Source organism: Ixodes scapularis, unplaced genomic scaffold, assembly GCF_016920785.2.
Source record: "Ixodes scapularis isolate PalLabHiFi unplaced genomic scaffold, ASM1692078v2 PGA_scaffold11__112_contigs__length_91849675, whole genome shotgun sequence".
Taxonomy (NCBI): Eukaryota; Metazoa; Arthropoda; class Arachnida; order Ixodida; family Ixodidae; genus Ixodes; species Ixodes scapularis.
In genome coordinates, this window is record NW_024609837.1 from 10,668,889 (window position 1) to 10,685,738 (window position 16,850).

At 45.1% G+C, this 16,850-nt stretch overlaps 1 protein-coding gene across 1 annotated transcript in view; it reads right to left on the reverse strand.

The window, feature by feature from the left end:
* Positions 1–16,850, reverse strand: part of LOC8026231 (neurobeachin-like protein 1) — a 73,990-nt gene that overhangs the window by 16,859 nt on the left and 40,281 nt on the right. Inside the window, exons 31-45 of the mRNA XM_040223000.3 lie at positions 16,586–16,674; positions 15,541–15,745; positions 14,811–14,979; positions 13,085–13,240; positions 11,670–11,817; positions 10,555–10,687; positions 10,363–10,469; positions 9,369–9,624; positions 8,501–8,688; positions 5,994–6,143; positions 4,525–4,682; positions 3,467–3,591; positions 2,668–2,791; positions 1,910–2,061; positions 668–801 (exon numbers count right to left, since the gene is read on the reverse strand). Of these exons, the coding sequence (XP_040078934.1) occupies positions 668–801; positions 1,910–2,061; positions 2,668–2,791; positions 3,467–3,591; positions 4,525–4,682; positions 5,994–6,143; positions 8,501–8,688; positions 9,369–9,624; positions 10,363–10,469; positions 10,555–10,687; positions 11,670–11,817; positions 13,085–13,240; positions 14,811–14,979; positions 15,541–15,745; positions 16,586–16,674 (2,294 nt within the window). The remainder of the gene's footprint in view (positions 1–667; positions 802–1,909; positions 2,062–2,667; positions 2,792–3,466; positions 3,592–4,524; positions 4,683–5,993; positions 6,144–8,500; positions 8,689–9,368; positions 9,625–10,362; positions 10,470–10,554; positions 10,688–11,669; positions 11,818–13,084; positions 13,241–14,810; positions 14,980–15,540; positions 15,746–16,585; positions 16,675–16,850) is intronic.

Below are 16,850 nucleotides of genomic sequence, written 5' to 3' on the forward strand. Positions count from 1 at the left end.
TGGTTTAATATGTTTACTGTTGTAATTGATTGTTTACACATCATATTTATGCAGTACAGTGAAACCCATCCATAACGAACAGCAGGAAACGCTACGATCAGTTCGATATAGCAAGCAGTTCGATATAGCAAAAACATTTACAACGAACTTCCACAATGCGTTCGGTGTAGGGCGAGAGCTTCTCTTTCTTTTTCATCTCGTTGCTTCCACCTTGTAACAAAACGCCGAAATATTTTTTTTTTTGTTTGCATGCATGCAGTTTGTTTTTTCAGCTTTCTCTCCTTCTGAATCGCTTCTCTTTGTCAATTTTGTTCGCGGCTTTAGCTTTTGGAATTTTCTTTCTTTCCTACTTTTTTTGGGGGGGAAGGGACAGGGTAGAAGATGATTGTTTGTATGTTTTTGAAAGCCTTCCTGGGGGGAGAAAGTTGGATATAGCCAATATGTTGTTCATTATAAAACATACTTTTTACATGCATTTTTATTTCAATTTTCCAGGAGTTTGATATGAACAATAATTCTCTGTATGTGGGTTTGTTCTAAACAGGTTTCACTGTATATGCTCGCACTGTACGAGGGCAGAGAAATTGTCAAGTCACTAGGGTGACTTCTTTTCTCTGCCTTTTACTCCGCCAAAGAAAAATGAAGGTCTCGTTTCATTTCAACTTGCCTTGGTCGTGAAGTTGAGAAAAAAGTTGGTCTGGTCGAGCAGGAAGAACTCGAGGGCCGACCGTCGGAGGTTGTACCTTCGCAGATGCACCTCCCTCAGCATTGTGAGAGGATATGTGAAGTCGTGCCTCTCGCCTGGAATTCAAACACTCCCGCTTGAGTCGAGCAATGTGCGCCCACGCATATTGGGAGCGTGCACAACACAGAGCAGCTAACGTGTGCAGCATGTCATGTCTTCAAGTAGAAACATTACAGTTAGAAACAAAAGTTTAGGCCTGAAACTTCCATATGTTGCAGAGAGAGAAAGAGAATGCAACTGTGCCACAAATGGGGTTTGAGCCAAGATTAAGGGTTTCATTTGAGCCAATACTATCCAACACTGTCCATATAAAAAAAAATAAAGTGTGACTCAACGAATTGGAGCACGCTGGTAGGTTACAGGGATAAAAGGAAAGCAACATGGAGGACAAAGACGGGACAAAAAAATATGAAAAGATGTTTTGTCCCGTCTTCCTCCTTTATGTCGCTTTCCATTCACCTTCCCAAGGTGAACTTTAGAAACACTTTCCCTGCAAAAGCTCTTAATTGAGAGTGAAATGTTTTACAAAGACAATTATCCACTCGCACGAGTAACAGGCCCAAGGTATGAAGCATTCCTCGCAGTAGAACACCAAAGTGCCAGTACTTCTTAGAATGTTGTTTCCTCTACCTTAGAAGCTGTAAAAAAAAAAGCTGGCATCTACCACAAAACAATACAAACCCCGAACATTCAAATATGCACATAAGCTCGAGCCTAATTTCAACTACTTTCCTCTACCTTTGGCCTACAAAAACTAACAAAATGCATTTGTTTACTCATAACAGTCTCTAAAGGAATGGGCGTTTTTTTGTTGTTGTTTTTTTTTTCAGAAAAAAAATTTTTTTTTTAAGCATTACTGGTGAATCTGTACACCTCAAATGCCTCTATGTGCTGCCATAAAATTATGCTTCTACTTCATTTCACAATATTCTTATATTTGCTATATATAGTAGTAGTGCTTACAATAGGGAGCCCTAATGTATACAACCATATATGAGTGATAGGAGCAACTCTGCATAAATTAGTCAAATAAAATGCTTTCCGTTACTTTCTAAACTATTTAGTAATATAGTACATACCCTACATCAAGAAGTGAAGAGCACTGCGACTGACATATAACACAAAATAACGGGTTACAAAATCCAAGAAGAGAACGAAACGGACCTTCTTCCCTGACCGGCGAGAGGTCGATGAAGTACATCTGGGTGGCGGTCACTTCGAAGCGACCCTTGACCACTTTCATCAAGGTCACCAGGTCGCAGTCCTCCTCGATCACGGGTTTCTTCTTGTCGACCGCTCCGTCGTGGGCTTCGACGCTGGAAAGGAGTCAACCCGCCAGCTTGCGACTCGTCTAGAAAACTGGGTCGGTGCAATTTAAACGAGAAGGAAAGGAAAGAGTTTTGGTTGTCCCGCCTCCGGCGCGAACTTTCTACCTTCGGCAACACTTCAATCTCTCGTGAGTCTCAGGCATGCACGCGCAACAAAAGCACGGGTACCGGAAAGAGACGCGTCACTGTTCTGACTTCGTCAGCGACTATAGTCACACATTCACACGGTGTCACTGACTATGATCCAAAATTCATGTAATCTTCATCTCTTACATTTTGGTTACATCTTTCCTGCAGTTTGTACGTCTCCGTAATTTCTTTCCGAGGAGAACCGATTCGGTTCATTGCCTCGAACAATACCCTCCTTTCCATCCCCACGGCATTCCCCTCCCCCTCTTAAGAGGACAGATTATTGTCGCTGTTCACAATCAATGTCTTCCAACCCAAGATAGAAAACAGCACGTTCTTGACCTACTCTTAGTTTCTCCATTTACAAAGTTCAAACCAGAATCAGTACAGCAAAGTTCACCGAGTCCAAAATGAGGTAATAAATTTCGGAGCTAGAGAGAGGGGGTTCCAAATTTGCTGACTCACTCCTGTAGTTGCCCTTGAAGTGCCAGGATGTCTTCTTCCGCAACCACATCCTCTTTCTGCTGCATGGCACGCGCCTCCGCAGTGATGGGAGGCAGCCAGCTCGTGTTCTGATTGGTAGAGATGCCTGTCAGGGAAAACGAAGACAAGAAGTTGTCAAAGAATGCATCCCAGGCAAAGTTACATCTCTAGAGTCAAGTCAGTTTTTTCGAGTACAATTTTCACCATACAAGCACCTCAAATGTCTGTGTCAATATTACGAATGTACCTCAACTTTGTTCTACTACATTCATATCTTTGGTATGTCTTTATTGTGGAGAGGTTCTATCGTACTTATAATGATTGTGAATTAATTCTGAAATGCAGGTTTCAAGTGCACCTTCTGGAATATAACAGTAGCCCTAATGAAATCACAATTTGTTACTGAAAAACTTTTAATATCAATCTGATAGTGTTTACACCGAGACTTGTAAACTCGTGCTGCATCATGTGATGTGGTCACGTGACACAACACGCCACGTCAACTGACCAAGTGACGTGACCGCATCACACAATGTTGTCAGTTACACTGATGACGCGACACTGATGACGTGGTGCTGATATGTCGCTGACGGCGTGTTGCTGATGACGTGACGCGATGACTTCACTCCCATGTTGTTGTTCTTTTGCGCCACTTTATTATGTCTGCCTTTCCCTTCCTGGTCTCCCCTAAAACAGATTATACGTTAAAAAGACTCCAGAGGTTCAGAATTGTGCAGGCTTGCAAAAGGACACGATTTCAAAAGTCATAGTGACCACTTACCCTGGTTGTCCCTCAGACAGCTGGCCTGGTAATGGCTGTCGAAGCTTTGGTTGAGCGTCAGCTTGAGCCGCATGCGTGCAAAGTTCTCCTGCTGGGACAGCTTCCAGTAGAGCGGCTGGGTGGCGCTGCAAGGGGAGAATGTTTCCGCGGGTTAGCCCCCGCGATACGTAGACAGGACGGAACGTGACAGCAGCACCAACCCACGGGCGAGCAATGGCCACTATGCAGCAGCTATGCTGCATGCAATCTAGCAGTCTTACTGTGCTTCTTAGACAGGATGAAAACACCCAGGGCATCTTTTTCGAATACCTAGCCTCTAGCAAGCACTTGCTGCCCTTTGTTGTACAGCGAGTGCATGCTCAAAGCTCACAAAAGCCAAAGTGTCATCGGAGTTAGGTAGCTCATGCTGGAAGCGGAAAAGCTTAAAGAAATCCCTGCCACCCTGACAGTGACCATAACAGCATAAATTCACCCCAACTTTGCTCTACTACATCTCTATTTTTACTTCATAACACTTTTTTACAGCAACACTCAATGTACGCTTCCTTGTGCCAAACAGTTGGTATACTGAAAAGTGGTTGCCGGTCTGAAAGTAGGGAAAGTACTGTGGTAAACAAACGTATGGCACCGTAAAGCAATTACAGCCGAATTTCATCAATTCGAACTTGAGGGGGACCGAAAATTTGTTCGAATAAAGCAAAGTTTGAATTACCGCTAGTTTCCTCCCACAGAGGCACATAGGACGGGACCTGCATGCTATAGTTTGAATTATCCGCAAGTTTGAATGAACGAGATTCGACTGTACTTTAATGACTCAGCAATTTATCTGTCGCCATGCCTAGATCTGCTCTGAAATGGTGTAGTCGCATCTAGAGGGTACCGACTTGTCCTCGTAACCGAAGGATCAATGTTCCGATATTTGGTTGGAGCCCAATGCTCTGATAGTGAATTATTTCCCTAACAGAGCTTATATACTACGTAGAACGTATGGTAGCACTTCAAATAACTTATAAGTGGAGAACAAATCAACCAATCGGTGAACTGATCTGACTACTTGCCTGGAGGCCCACGGGCCGCACGGCCCGGTGAGGAAAAGCTTGGCCGACTTCCAGCGGCGGCAGATGAACAGGTGCTGGTTCCGGAGGTTCGTCTGCACGGCCAGGATCCTCTGCTGCTCTTCGGCCAGCCTCGTTTGGAAGGCACTCAGAATCTGAGACTGCGCACGCGCGAGAGAGGCAGCAAAGAAATTAGCCGCACCAAAAGCACAAAAAAGGTTTTGTGCGGATGCCCCAAAGTCTTCATACTACCGTAAATGACTCAATTTTTTCTAAGATAAAATTTTCGTGAACTTCGCAATTGGAAAAATTGATGCAAAAAATTTATCATGCAAATATATTACCCTGGTAATGAAGACACAGAACATCACTATACGTGGAATGTGCGCACTATTAAGGCCGGGAGCTCTTTGTGGCGCACTCCAAGTGGAGCAAATAAATAAAATAAACCTAGCGAAATATTGCACCCGTGATATATTCGCTACATTCAAACTTCGAAAAATTCCTGAAATGTCGAACCCGCAAAAAATAAAGTCGTTCACAGTACAGTAGAACCTCGTGGATAACCTTTCTCAGGAGATTGCAAGAAAAAACGTAAAAGACGAGAATGCCCTTGGGGGGGCTGCGAGCTCGGCAGAACCGGCGGTTTTGAACGCAAAAGCCGCGAAAACGTAAAAACTGGGAACATATCAACGATGTTCTACCGTTTATTTTTTTTACAATACAAGTTGCATAGCATCATATCTGCAGACTGTCAGAGAGCTCAGCTTGCTGCAGAGATGCCAGTTTATTTACAATGGACACACCTTGCAAAGCGAAACTTTTCCAAAGTAAAAGCTTTAAAATTTGCCCTTATAGTGGGCCTGGCAGCATAAGTGAGGACACACCAAAAATGCTGCACACAAGTGTTTGCATTGCAGTCCGCACCAAAAGGCGTCATTCCTATTCAGTACCAAATTTCTTACAACAGAACTTGAAAAGGAACCTTTTTAAAGTCTCCACCTTCGAGACACCCCCACAACAAACTCCCTTGTTCTACGTCCACCCACTCACATTGTAACTTAATTTACGATAGATAATTAAGTGCACCAAAATGTTCCATGGAAAAATTGGAGTGAAAGAAAACTTGAAAAGGAACCTTCCAGAAGTTTCTATCGCCAAGACACCCTTGCGACAAACTCCCTCATTCCACATGTCCAGCCGCTTATGTTTATAATTCACTTTAAAGTCGACTCTCATTAATTCAAGCTTGCGGATAATTCAAACTAACACGCAGGTCCCATCTTATGCGTCTCTATGGGAGGAAACTCCTGATAATTCAAACTTTGCTCTATTCAAACAAATTTTCGACCCCCCTCGAGTTTGAAGTAACGAGATTCGACCGTATAAGGAGTCGATGCTCCAGAATCCATGGCACTTGAAGTGAACTGGACTGTGTCCTTCTACGGACCAATTGAAGCGAGGGTGCGTACCTGGAAGCGCAGCTTGCACTCTCCGACTCCTCTGCTCCTCCTGTGCATGGCAACCATGATGGCCTCGTAGCACTGGTTCCAGAATCCATTCATCGTCTCGTGTTGCTCCTTGAGCTGCACGGAGCTGTACTGCTCTTGGGCCGGCTTCACCTGAGGGCAAGAGACGTCGCCGACACTCCGCATCAAAGCACAAATTCGCAGAGCTCTCAAAATCAAAATCCCCTACGAAAAGCAGCAAGCACAAAAGACGAATGTTCAGTAGGCAACCTGCAAAGCTTGGCCATTCTCACTGCACTACGGCGAAAGCAACCTAAAACCTTTCGGGCGTCGTACGAGCGGACGTTTTACCGCATCACTTTGAAGCTCTGCAGCGAAGCTGCCCACATCTCCTACATTTAATGATTCTAAATGAAAAAACCAAATTTTTGCAAAATTCGCTACTTATAAGATATTGTGAAAAATTTATCAAGTAAATATATCAACCAAAGGCAACCCGTACGTAGCGTATCCCTCCAAATCGCTAAATTTTGTGCCTGCAACATTTCTGAAATTCACAAATATGTTGCCTTATTGAGCGCACGAAAATGAAGTCGTTTACAGTATATATGCCTTTATTACACGAATATTCGCAGCGCACTACGAGCTTGGCGGAAGTACCCCCCAAATTAAAGGTTCTAATCCATGATAACAGTACTCATTACAAAGCACAACTTTGTAAAGTAAGCTACTGAAGCACACTGCATGTACTACAGTCAAACAACCTTCAAAAATATGTTTTTTGAACCATAAAACTTGTTTACTGCTCAGTAGACATTCGACTGCAAAAGCCTGCTACTTGACATCTGCTCAGCGGCAAAGCCATTTTACCATACAGCCCTATGCCAAGGGTGTCCCGACTAAGCAGGGCTCAATGCAGCAAAGACCCTTCTTCACAACACATACTACCAACACAAAAACATTGGTAGCAAACATTTTTATGCCACAGAACGCCAATGTACTACAACGAAGCTGTCCTTCAGGAGCATTTCTCAAATCAGGTGCTGCCACCAAGCCACAGCTTTCTCCTCCAATCTAGTAAGCAAGCAGAGAAGCCACAACTACCAAGTGGCAACCTTCAGCATCTCGCAAAATCGGCGGCACTATCTTCTCAATCTAAGCGACATAGAACAGAAGGGGGTTAGAAAGCTACAGGCACACTGCTACCTAATACCTAGACCCGTCTAATGATGCAACAACCTTTCTTTCTCAACATAACCAAGCGGGTTCTTCGTCACGTTCCCCCAGACTGCACAGAACTGTTTTTCCTGGAAAAACGAAGGAAAGAAAGAAGCCAGAAGAAAGAAGAGTGGACGGAAAAAGGCTAACTTAAAAACAACAAAACATTTGCAGGGACCTCTTCGGGGAGACAAGAAAAAAGGTCAAAGACAGACATACAAGCAAAATTGACAAGTTCCACAGCTGTGCCACTCTGAAACTCCACGAACTTTCTAGACCTTCAGGAAATAAGACGCAGATGAAGAAACAAACATTGTTACGAGTTTCTTACGATAGATTCATCGTCAATCCTTGCCCTTAAAAAAAAACGAGAAAAAATTAACGCTCTTCGGGTTGCTTATGCTTCCCGTATGGTTGCTCGGGCCATCCAGAAGATTAGCGAAAAAGTTGCAACTGGCTTGACTGCATCCCTCGTGCATGCATCCATTAGGATTTACCAAAGTGTGATCAATTCCTACAGACGGAGGCACAATTCCTTAAGGTGTTTGGTTCGCCCAGCTCGATTTTGTCAGGTGCTGTTACACGCTTGACCGTATACTATGAAAACGTTTTAACAAAAATAGAATGCAATCCCTCCTGCCTTTCACGTTGCCTGTGGACTCCTCCTGACACTCCACTGATCTGCAAGGCGTTTCTCAGAGCTATGGTTATCGGGCGTACAAGGATTTGTATAAATAAAAGCAGTGAACTGACTGCAATTAAACTTGTAATAAAGGTGTTTTTAGGTGGTGCATTAATCATACTAAAATTTTCACACATAAGTCTTAAGGGAAAAAAAAAAAAAGAAATAAGGTCTAAAAAACCTCTTTTCTCCAAGGCACAAGGAGGAAAACGGTAAAAACTACCCCATCTGCTGCTACTCACAGATTGCACTACATAAAGCAAAAACATAAAAACTCCTTTGGGACGAACACCCACAAGCAGATCCAGTAGATTTGAGATTGTGCGCCACGATCTGCGAGTAGCAGCCTCAAACAGACGGTTTTTACCATTTTCCTCCCCGTGAAAACATAAAAAAAAGTGGATTTTTTGGGCTTACACTTTTTTTCAGAAACCCACGCTCGTGAAATTTTAGTACAATAAATAGACCACCCAAAGACACCTTCGTGAAAAGCTTCGGTGCACACCGTCTATTGGGTTATTTATATGGATTTTCGATACGCCCAAAGTGCACTCGGAAACAACCTGTATACGTAGCTGAGTCCACGCGTGCTCCGACGTAAGGCACTCACCACGTTGGCGACAAACGAGGCCCACTCCGGGGTGAGGGCGTACTTCTGGAAGTGGTCGAAGAAGGAGGGCCCCGCGTCCGTGTGGGGAAGCAGTGGCAGGTGCTGCCAGGTGCGCAGGGGCAGCCCCACCCTCTCCAGCAGCGCCCGCACCACGGGAATCACAAACGAGTAGTGCTCCTGGTCGCCTTCTGCGTGCAAGCGGTCGCACGTGCCTGGCTCGTCACAACCGCTCGTTCGGGAAAGGGATTGCCGGGAATTCAGAACACAGCCAGGAACATTCGAACGGTATTTGACTTGACATCTAATTTAACGTAAAGCTCTAAATGCACAAAAAACAAATTTGCATTCCCCTCAAAGAGTTGCATCGTGCCGTCTTTTCATTCACCTCCTTCCTTCCTCGCTGCCTTTTCCTTTCTCCTTTGTATAGTGAAATCTTTGTGATGAAGAGTCAGTCCAGACCATACCTGTTTGTTAATAGAGAAGCAGTTGAGATACCACCTTAAGACACCGCTTCCACCAAGCTAGTTCACACTCCACCCTAAGACATGTCTGAACAAGTTCAGACATATCCTAAGGTGAAATATGAACTAGGAGATTAAAGTGGTATGCTAAGGCGGGGTCTAAACTGATTCAGTATACTGGATATGAACCAGCTCACACTCTTTACCCTCCCAGGAGACCTCTTCTGATGAACTGGCCACATGCCACCCTACAGTATCTTCCCGACAGAGTACCAATTCAAACCCCAAACATTAAGAACTCGTTTTGGTCCCCACTCCGGGACAACTCCTCCCATCTCCTAAGCGGCCCTTCCTCCTCGCCGCAACCCAGCCTCCAGCGACAGGAGCAGCGACCGACAGTGACCCACCTCGAACAGCCCTGGCCAGGACGTCGTTGATGCCCGCGAGCAGGTAGCAGGACTCCTCGAGGGACGCAAGGGGCCTCGTCTGGACCAGGGTGTGAAGTCTCGCGGTGGCCATAGCGCACAGCTCCAGCTTGCGACTCCCGGCACACACGAGAAGGATCCCCAGCGCCAGCTTGGACATCTCCTCCCAGCCCTCGTCCACGGGCGACTCGCCAAACACCAGCAGGAGGTCCATCACCATCAGGATGTTCTCGAGAAGCTGGGGAGATACCTTTTTTTCTTTTATATGCAATAGCATTTCTGGGGCCACCGAACCGCGAGATTGAGTCATCCGTCCATACTGCTCAACGGCAAATCTTCCTGCTAAAATTTGTTCCCCGCTGAATACGGCGGGAAAAGCTGAATACACCGATTCAATTGCCCCACTAAATTTAGCGGGAAGACCTGAATTGGTGCAAGAACAGCGCCGCGCTGAGGCAGACCGATGGCGCCGAGCTCGACAGAGGTGCAAAGGATCACAAATGCAATTACATTGAATCTCCTTTGGCAGCAGCCAGAGAGAAGGCGTAGTTTTTGTGTGTGCGCCCCCACTGCAGCTTAGTGACGCGCTGAAGATTTCGACCGAGTATTGCCATCACTGACAGCTGTTGTATGTCCAACTCCAAATTACTTTCTGATGACGGACATAATTTGGGACGTCAAGCACAAAATAATAAGGCACAAATGAAAAGGATCACATTACAACGCTGTGGTGTATTCCTTACTGTTTGTCTCGAGCCGGATTCTTTCTGGCAAAGTGGCTAAGCTTCATGCTGCTCAGCAGAGTGATGCCTACAAACCAATACGTGAAAGCAATTTTTCTGGTGGTATTTCAACATAAAATAGGATTCCACCAATTGGAAGGTGTCGATTCCTTCCTCGCGTTTTTTCCTCATGAAACGAGTCTTATCGAAGGGAGTACTCGCAACAGAAACTGAAACCGAGCAGAGCCACTGACCTTCTCGCTCAGCCTGTGCTCATCCTCCACATTTTCGTAGCAGACGAAATCGAAGACGAGCTTCATGAGCTCCGACGCGTTTTCAGCATGGGTGACGTTGGCTTGACCTGAGGAAAAGTGCACCCGGATAAGGTTGCAGCTGGCGATGGTGACATTCGAGAGGAAAAAATGATCAATCCAACGATTGCTCACCCGATTCCTGCAGGTTGGAGCAGCAGGCCTGAAGCAGTCTCTCGAAAAGCTGACGTTTGATGTCGAGGTGGGACGAAAAAAGCTCGTTGGTCAGGGCAAGCTTGTTGATGCATACCAGGACTTGACCCCTCTCCTGTTAGTGAAAACAATAAAAAAAAGGTAACTAATGAGGTTGTTCACTCAATGTAAAAAAATACATTAGAAAACATGATTGCACTTTGAAGACAGGGACATAGGAAGAACAGACACCGCAGAGCGCTAACTTTCAACTGATTTGATTCAAGAGCCTCAGCGTAGAAACACACTGCGTCACCGCACCACATCTCAACCAATCCGTGGCCCCGCCACGGACCACAAGTACGCTAACTCCTTATCCGCCAAGTCAATTGACGCCACACTGACACAACACGTACCGGAACTATTTATAGCGTCAGCCTCCATAATCTCTCTAATAGTCTTATCTTTGTGTACCATACCATACTTTTTGTACTATAACGTACCATACCAACTTGCCCAACAATCAGCACTTGTCAAAAAATAGCTTCCTGCATAGCAACAACATTACTGTTTTCCCCATAAAGAGAAAAAAGAGGCTATATCCGTGTCACCAGTCGTGTGCAGTGCAGGCGAAGGCAACGCCGGGCAATGAGAGAACTGGCAAACACTAGGAAGGCGGGATTGGAGAGGAGGGCAGTGGAGGGCAGGGGGAGAAAAGGAGAGCACTAAAAACATTAGAGAGGAGAGAGGGTTTTTCTTCTCCTCCCCAGCCTTCCTAGTGCTTGCCCTTCCTCCCCTCGCCTGGCGTTGCTTTCACCCATACTGCACACAACTAGTGACAAGGAGCACAGCGTAGCTTTTGCGGTGCTCCCGCACTATCAAAGCTATATCCGCGAGCGCAGGAGCATGCCCACAGCATAGCACAAAATAGTTGACATCACGCGGAGGTCATGCATGATCATAATGTTTCATTATTTAGGACGTTTAAAACGTGCAAACTGAATTGTCGCCACAAAAAAGATAAAAACTCAACAACCTTTTGAATGTCTTTCTAAGAAACATAAGAACAAATATCTTTTTTTTAGTTAGCAGGCAGCATCAAAGGGGGCAGCACTTACCATCCAGGAATGCTTCGAACAACCCTCAATTCCTCTCCAGGCTAACAGGAAGGCGGCCTCGACCACGGTCTCAATCAGACGAGCTTCGATGCCACCGCCACCAGCTGTACCGTTCTCGACTGGACTTCGCGCCGGAGAACCGCCGAAACTTGGACAATAAGTACAAGAATAGAAGACGTGAAATTCGTTAACTAACGCAAGAGTTGAAGAAACCAACTGCGAAATATTTCGCTGCAAAACAATTGGTAAATTTAGCACATAATGTGCTGAAGACACAGCTCAGTGCTGCAAGGCAATTTCACGTGACATACATCCGGCTCAAATCCACTTGAGAATCAACGACGGCGAGTAAGACGAGCTGACACTTTGACCTCGAGAGAGAAAAACACGGAGAAATCAAGAATTCTTACGATCAAAACAAATTTCCAATCAAGTTTTGGAAATTCTGTCTTCAGCATGAGCTAATACAGTAAAACCTCGTTATAACAAAATGGGATATAACGAACTAAAGGATATAACAAAGCAATCATAATTCCCCTTGCTTGCTAATAGTGGGAAGAAATGGACATTGGCTATAACAAACTAATGGTTATAACGAAATAATTACGACCGCTCCTTCAACTTTGTTATAACGAGGTTTTACTGTATTGCGCGAATATTCGAATTTTAGAATGGTGGTTTTGAATAATAAGCTATTCGATATTCGCTTCGAGATAAACTCCAGTATTAATATTTTTCTAAGCATTGATCGCGGCGAGTTAGCCCCGTTGATATCAAGCTTCTGTGGACTGCAAAAAAGCAACACCCGCAGAGCTCGCAGGTTCCGCGGGTATTGCTTTTCCGCAGTGCACAGCACATCCCACCGCAAGTATGTAGAGGTATATAAGTTAGGCAGCGATATCTCGACAAACTGCGCTCATCATTCGTGCATGGTTTTTTTCGTTCTCACATTGAAACTTAAAAAGGAATATTTGCATATAGCAAGCAGATTTATAACCCCCTGCCCCTCGCCCCCAAACCCAATTAGGAAAGCTCCAGTGAAGGTAGGGAACAACCTTCACGAGTTCAGCTGAATTTTCGTCAATGCACGGTGATGAGAGGCTCCTAAAAAATGTTTGACATTTGATTTGATAATCGCTTTGAATTTGCTTCGAACTAAAAATCCACTATTTGCACATGACTAATGTACACATACCGCCCACCTCGGATCTGCTAAAATTCCACAAAAGACACTAGCAAAAAATTTCTTACACGCAAATGAATAGGAAAAATGGCAGAAACGGTTCGCCAGCCTGGACACACACACCTTGTCAGAAGTGCAACATAATTTTTTGAAACTGACCTTTAGGAAACCAAACACTGACTTATGAAGCACAGTCCTATCACAAATGAACGCTGGAAACTGCGTCACTCACAGATGCTGTGCAGGTGAGACGCGTGGACTCAGCTCGGGTGCTTTGCGCGTCGGAGCCGGCGTCACCACGATCGGACTGCTACGATGAGCCGCATCCGGACCGGCTAGGGAGAGGTCCTCCTGGCTCGAACACTGGCTGTTGGATCGTGATCGGCCGCTGCACAAAATTGAACAGAAAGCCAAGTTAGTCGTGCAGATGGTTTCGGCTTGCACCCAGAGTACACTACGTGAGAGTACAGTGTAAAAAGTTACACAGAATTTTGATGTTAAAGCAACCCCGGGATAAGGCAGCCGGTACTCCATCAAAATGATTGGCACCCTTATGAACCTGCAAAAACTACATACTATATTAACTCGAGTAATCGCCACGGCGTTTAATGAACTAGGCCCATATATCTGTCATGCCACAGAATTTGCAGAGAGTCATCCACTGTGGCCTAGATACCATATTTTCTGGACTGTAGATCTTTACAGGTAGAAGGTTTAAGCGGTGCAGATTATCTATATGTGCAACCTATACAATGATTGCTTTTTCTTAGATAGTTCATTGTGACGAAACGTGACGGATATGGGGAAAGACATAGGTAGTATTTTATATTTTTAACTTTTGCATGAGAGAAGCTTCTTTGTGAGCTAATAAAACAGGTATTTGTCGTAGTGTGCTGTGTAGTATAAGGATTTCTGATGTGAAAACTAGGCACCAGATGCCAACTATACAGTAAGAGCAGACTATAATGCTAAGAATACAGTAAAAACCCTAGCAAATATCACGGTAAAAAAATGCTATCTTTACCGGTTTGTGGGCGTACCAAATATTACGCTCGCACTGATTGGCTAACCAGGCTCACGGCACTCGTTACTGCACATCGTAAGGCGAGACAAAGTATAGCACACCTTTCCTTAAAATTGCAAATTAATCTGTCAGGTGAGCAATTTCAGCAACTCGCCAGAACCTCACACTTTTCTAGCATGGTGAGATGTATGAAAAAAGCACATGTTTGTACAAACTGCTGCCTTGTGGGGGAGGACAATGCTCACGTATGTAACAGACACATATTACATTTGGCTTTGGATTTGTTGCACATATACTGCGAAACAGTTTTAATCGCAATGCATTGAATGTAAGCAGATGACCATATTTGTTTGTTTCTGCAATTAAAGCTCTTCTTTTTTTTTTCATAGGACGCCATTTCTATTGCATTCCTTAGAAGGAATGACAGTATTTGTAAATAAATTAATAAATAAATAAAAAGAAATTGTAGATCCCTTCCACTTCACGTGAAGATGGTCGGCCAGCGAAGATTTGTTATCTTTACGACGTCTAGGACGATGCCTAGACGACGACGTCTAGGACGACCTCAAGGACGACGCCTAGAGGACGACGTCTAGGACGACGTCTAGGACGACCTCAAGGACGACGCCTAAGACGACCTAGAGGACGACTTCTAGGACGACCTCGAGGACGACGCCTAGAGGACGACGCCTAGAGGACGACGTTTAGAGGACGACATCTAGAGAAATTCAGCCTTTCCACTCTGGTGAAGATGGAAGACCAGCAAAGCTGTACCGACTCGAGTTTTGTGTCGACACGCCGCTTGTCCGCGGACACGATAGTGGGTAAAGTATCCCTTAACAGCTTCGCTGTAAAATCAAATAGGCTGGTCTTCCGTCACGCAGTAACAGCTGACTTCCTGCTTTGTGGGCGAGGACAATGCGGTGCAGCCCACCTTCCGAGCAGCTGGGTGATCTCGAAGTCAAAGATGTGCTCCTTGAGGTGCGAGAGGAGCTGGGAGGCCGCCTTGGGGGAACCCGGAAGGATCTCCTCGATGGACTGCTGAGCCACCAGGGCTCTCTGGGAGAGGCGATGCAGCGTCCCACGCTTCAGCACAGGGGACCCTGAAACACGCACCCCACACACCAACACATGAGTGTCGGCACGAAATGCCGCGCTCGGCACAAGCCCTCAATTGCACGAAATGACGCGCCTAGTCGAATCCGGTGCACCTTTTTTTATGGCGATAGCTGTTGTAGGAACTTCCCAGCGCTCACTTGGCTTTTGCTAGGGGGCAGTGTCTTTTACTTCTTTTACAGTTGGCAGGGGACACTGCTTATTCCTCACTGCAGAACTCAATTTGCATGTACCATCAGATACCACTCGTAACGGTGCCTGTCTCAATTTAGCACTAGGCAGGGACTCCCACTCATGTGTGCACTGCATTCCCTTTCCTACATACTTCAGTGACCACAAGGCTGTGTTATGCGTGATCCAGTATAATAAAGAATGGACATGCATAAAACTCCGTGTTACTATGCACAATAACAGCTGTCGCCGTTAGTTCTTTGTACTGCGACAAAAAGCTGCATATTGTTTTACTCGCCTACTCCTATTTAAAAGCCCCGCTAGAGACTGACAATACCAATAAATAAATAAATTATGTAACGGTGAAGCGGGCCCACCTGGCTTTTCAGAGTCCGCATTGGCGGCCTCCGTCTCGAGCGAGCTGAGGTCGATCAGGTCCAGGCTGGGCAGGGTTGCCCTATTGGCGCAGCTTGCCTCCGAGATTGGCTCCTTGATCAGCAAGCTCAGAACGCACTCCTGCCAGCCGGTCTGCTGAGCCAGCGTGGGCAGCGAGGCGGCGTTCTCGTTCAGCGCCGACAACAGCTGAAGCGCGAGAAGCCAACCTGAGTTCTCGGTTGCTCAGCTTCGAACACTAGTGCAATTCTGGGTTCTTTTCAATGAGACATGCGCACTACAGCCTGCTGCAACGTAAAAAAACGCAGGACAGGCTCCACCCAAAAAGCCTCCCTTATTTCTACTTTAGCAGAGCAAATACTGGAGAGGGGACAAGTGGAGAGAAGGAAATCCCCAATCACGGCAAGCAAGACCTTTTTTATGCTGTAACAAACTGTAGGACCAGACCTCCCCCGCAATGGGGAGTCACGAACACGGAGTATTTTGCTTTGCTAACGTTTTCAAAACTAAATGTGCTGCAAGTGACGCTAGAATATGAGGATATTAGAATTGGGTCGATACCACATTAATTTGTCAAAAACAAAGTACAACTTTTCATTTTTTTTTTTTTTTTTTTAATCACACGGAAACAGAATTTGAGATCTGCAGCGACCTTAGGCTAAGATGAGTAGCGACCGCATGTTAGAAAAACATCTCCATGAGCAAATAAAATACTTTACTTCAATTACTAAGAGACCATTTGTTCCCTTTTGCATTCTAAGCAATGTTACTCATTAACATGTACGTAACTTTGTATATGAAATAAATTGAATTGCTACATTCGAAGCCAGTGGTAGAATTTTCAGCACTCATTGCTTTTCCCTTGTATACAAATCGGAAATATATACTTTGTGAGCTTTTCCTAAATTTAACACATTGTCTGTTTCCCGACATACCTGCCCAATATCTGAAAGTTAGCAGAATGTGTACACCATATTGATTTGCTTAATCATGAATTGCTCTTTCATTTAGCGAAGCATCTGGACTCACCTTTTGTGCCGCATAGTACTTCACTTCTACGTCCATGGTCTTCATCAGGTTGAGCAGTGCAAGGAATCCTTGGAAACCTTGCGATATGTCTGGAATTCAGTAAACAAAACAAAAAAAGTCATAATTTCAGTGTGTAGACTAAGACACACAGGTAGTGTATATATGACATCGATACTTTTTCACACTTTACTCGGACAAAGTATTGGAGAGCATCAACTTTTACGACCTACTAAGTTAGTACTCCAAATGAGCCCCTTCTACCGCA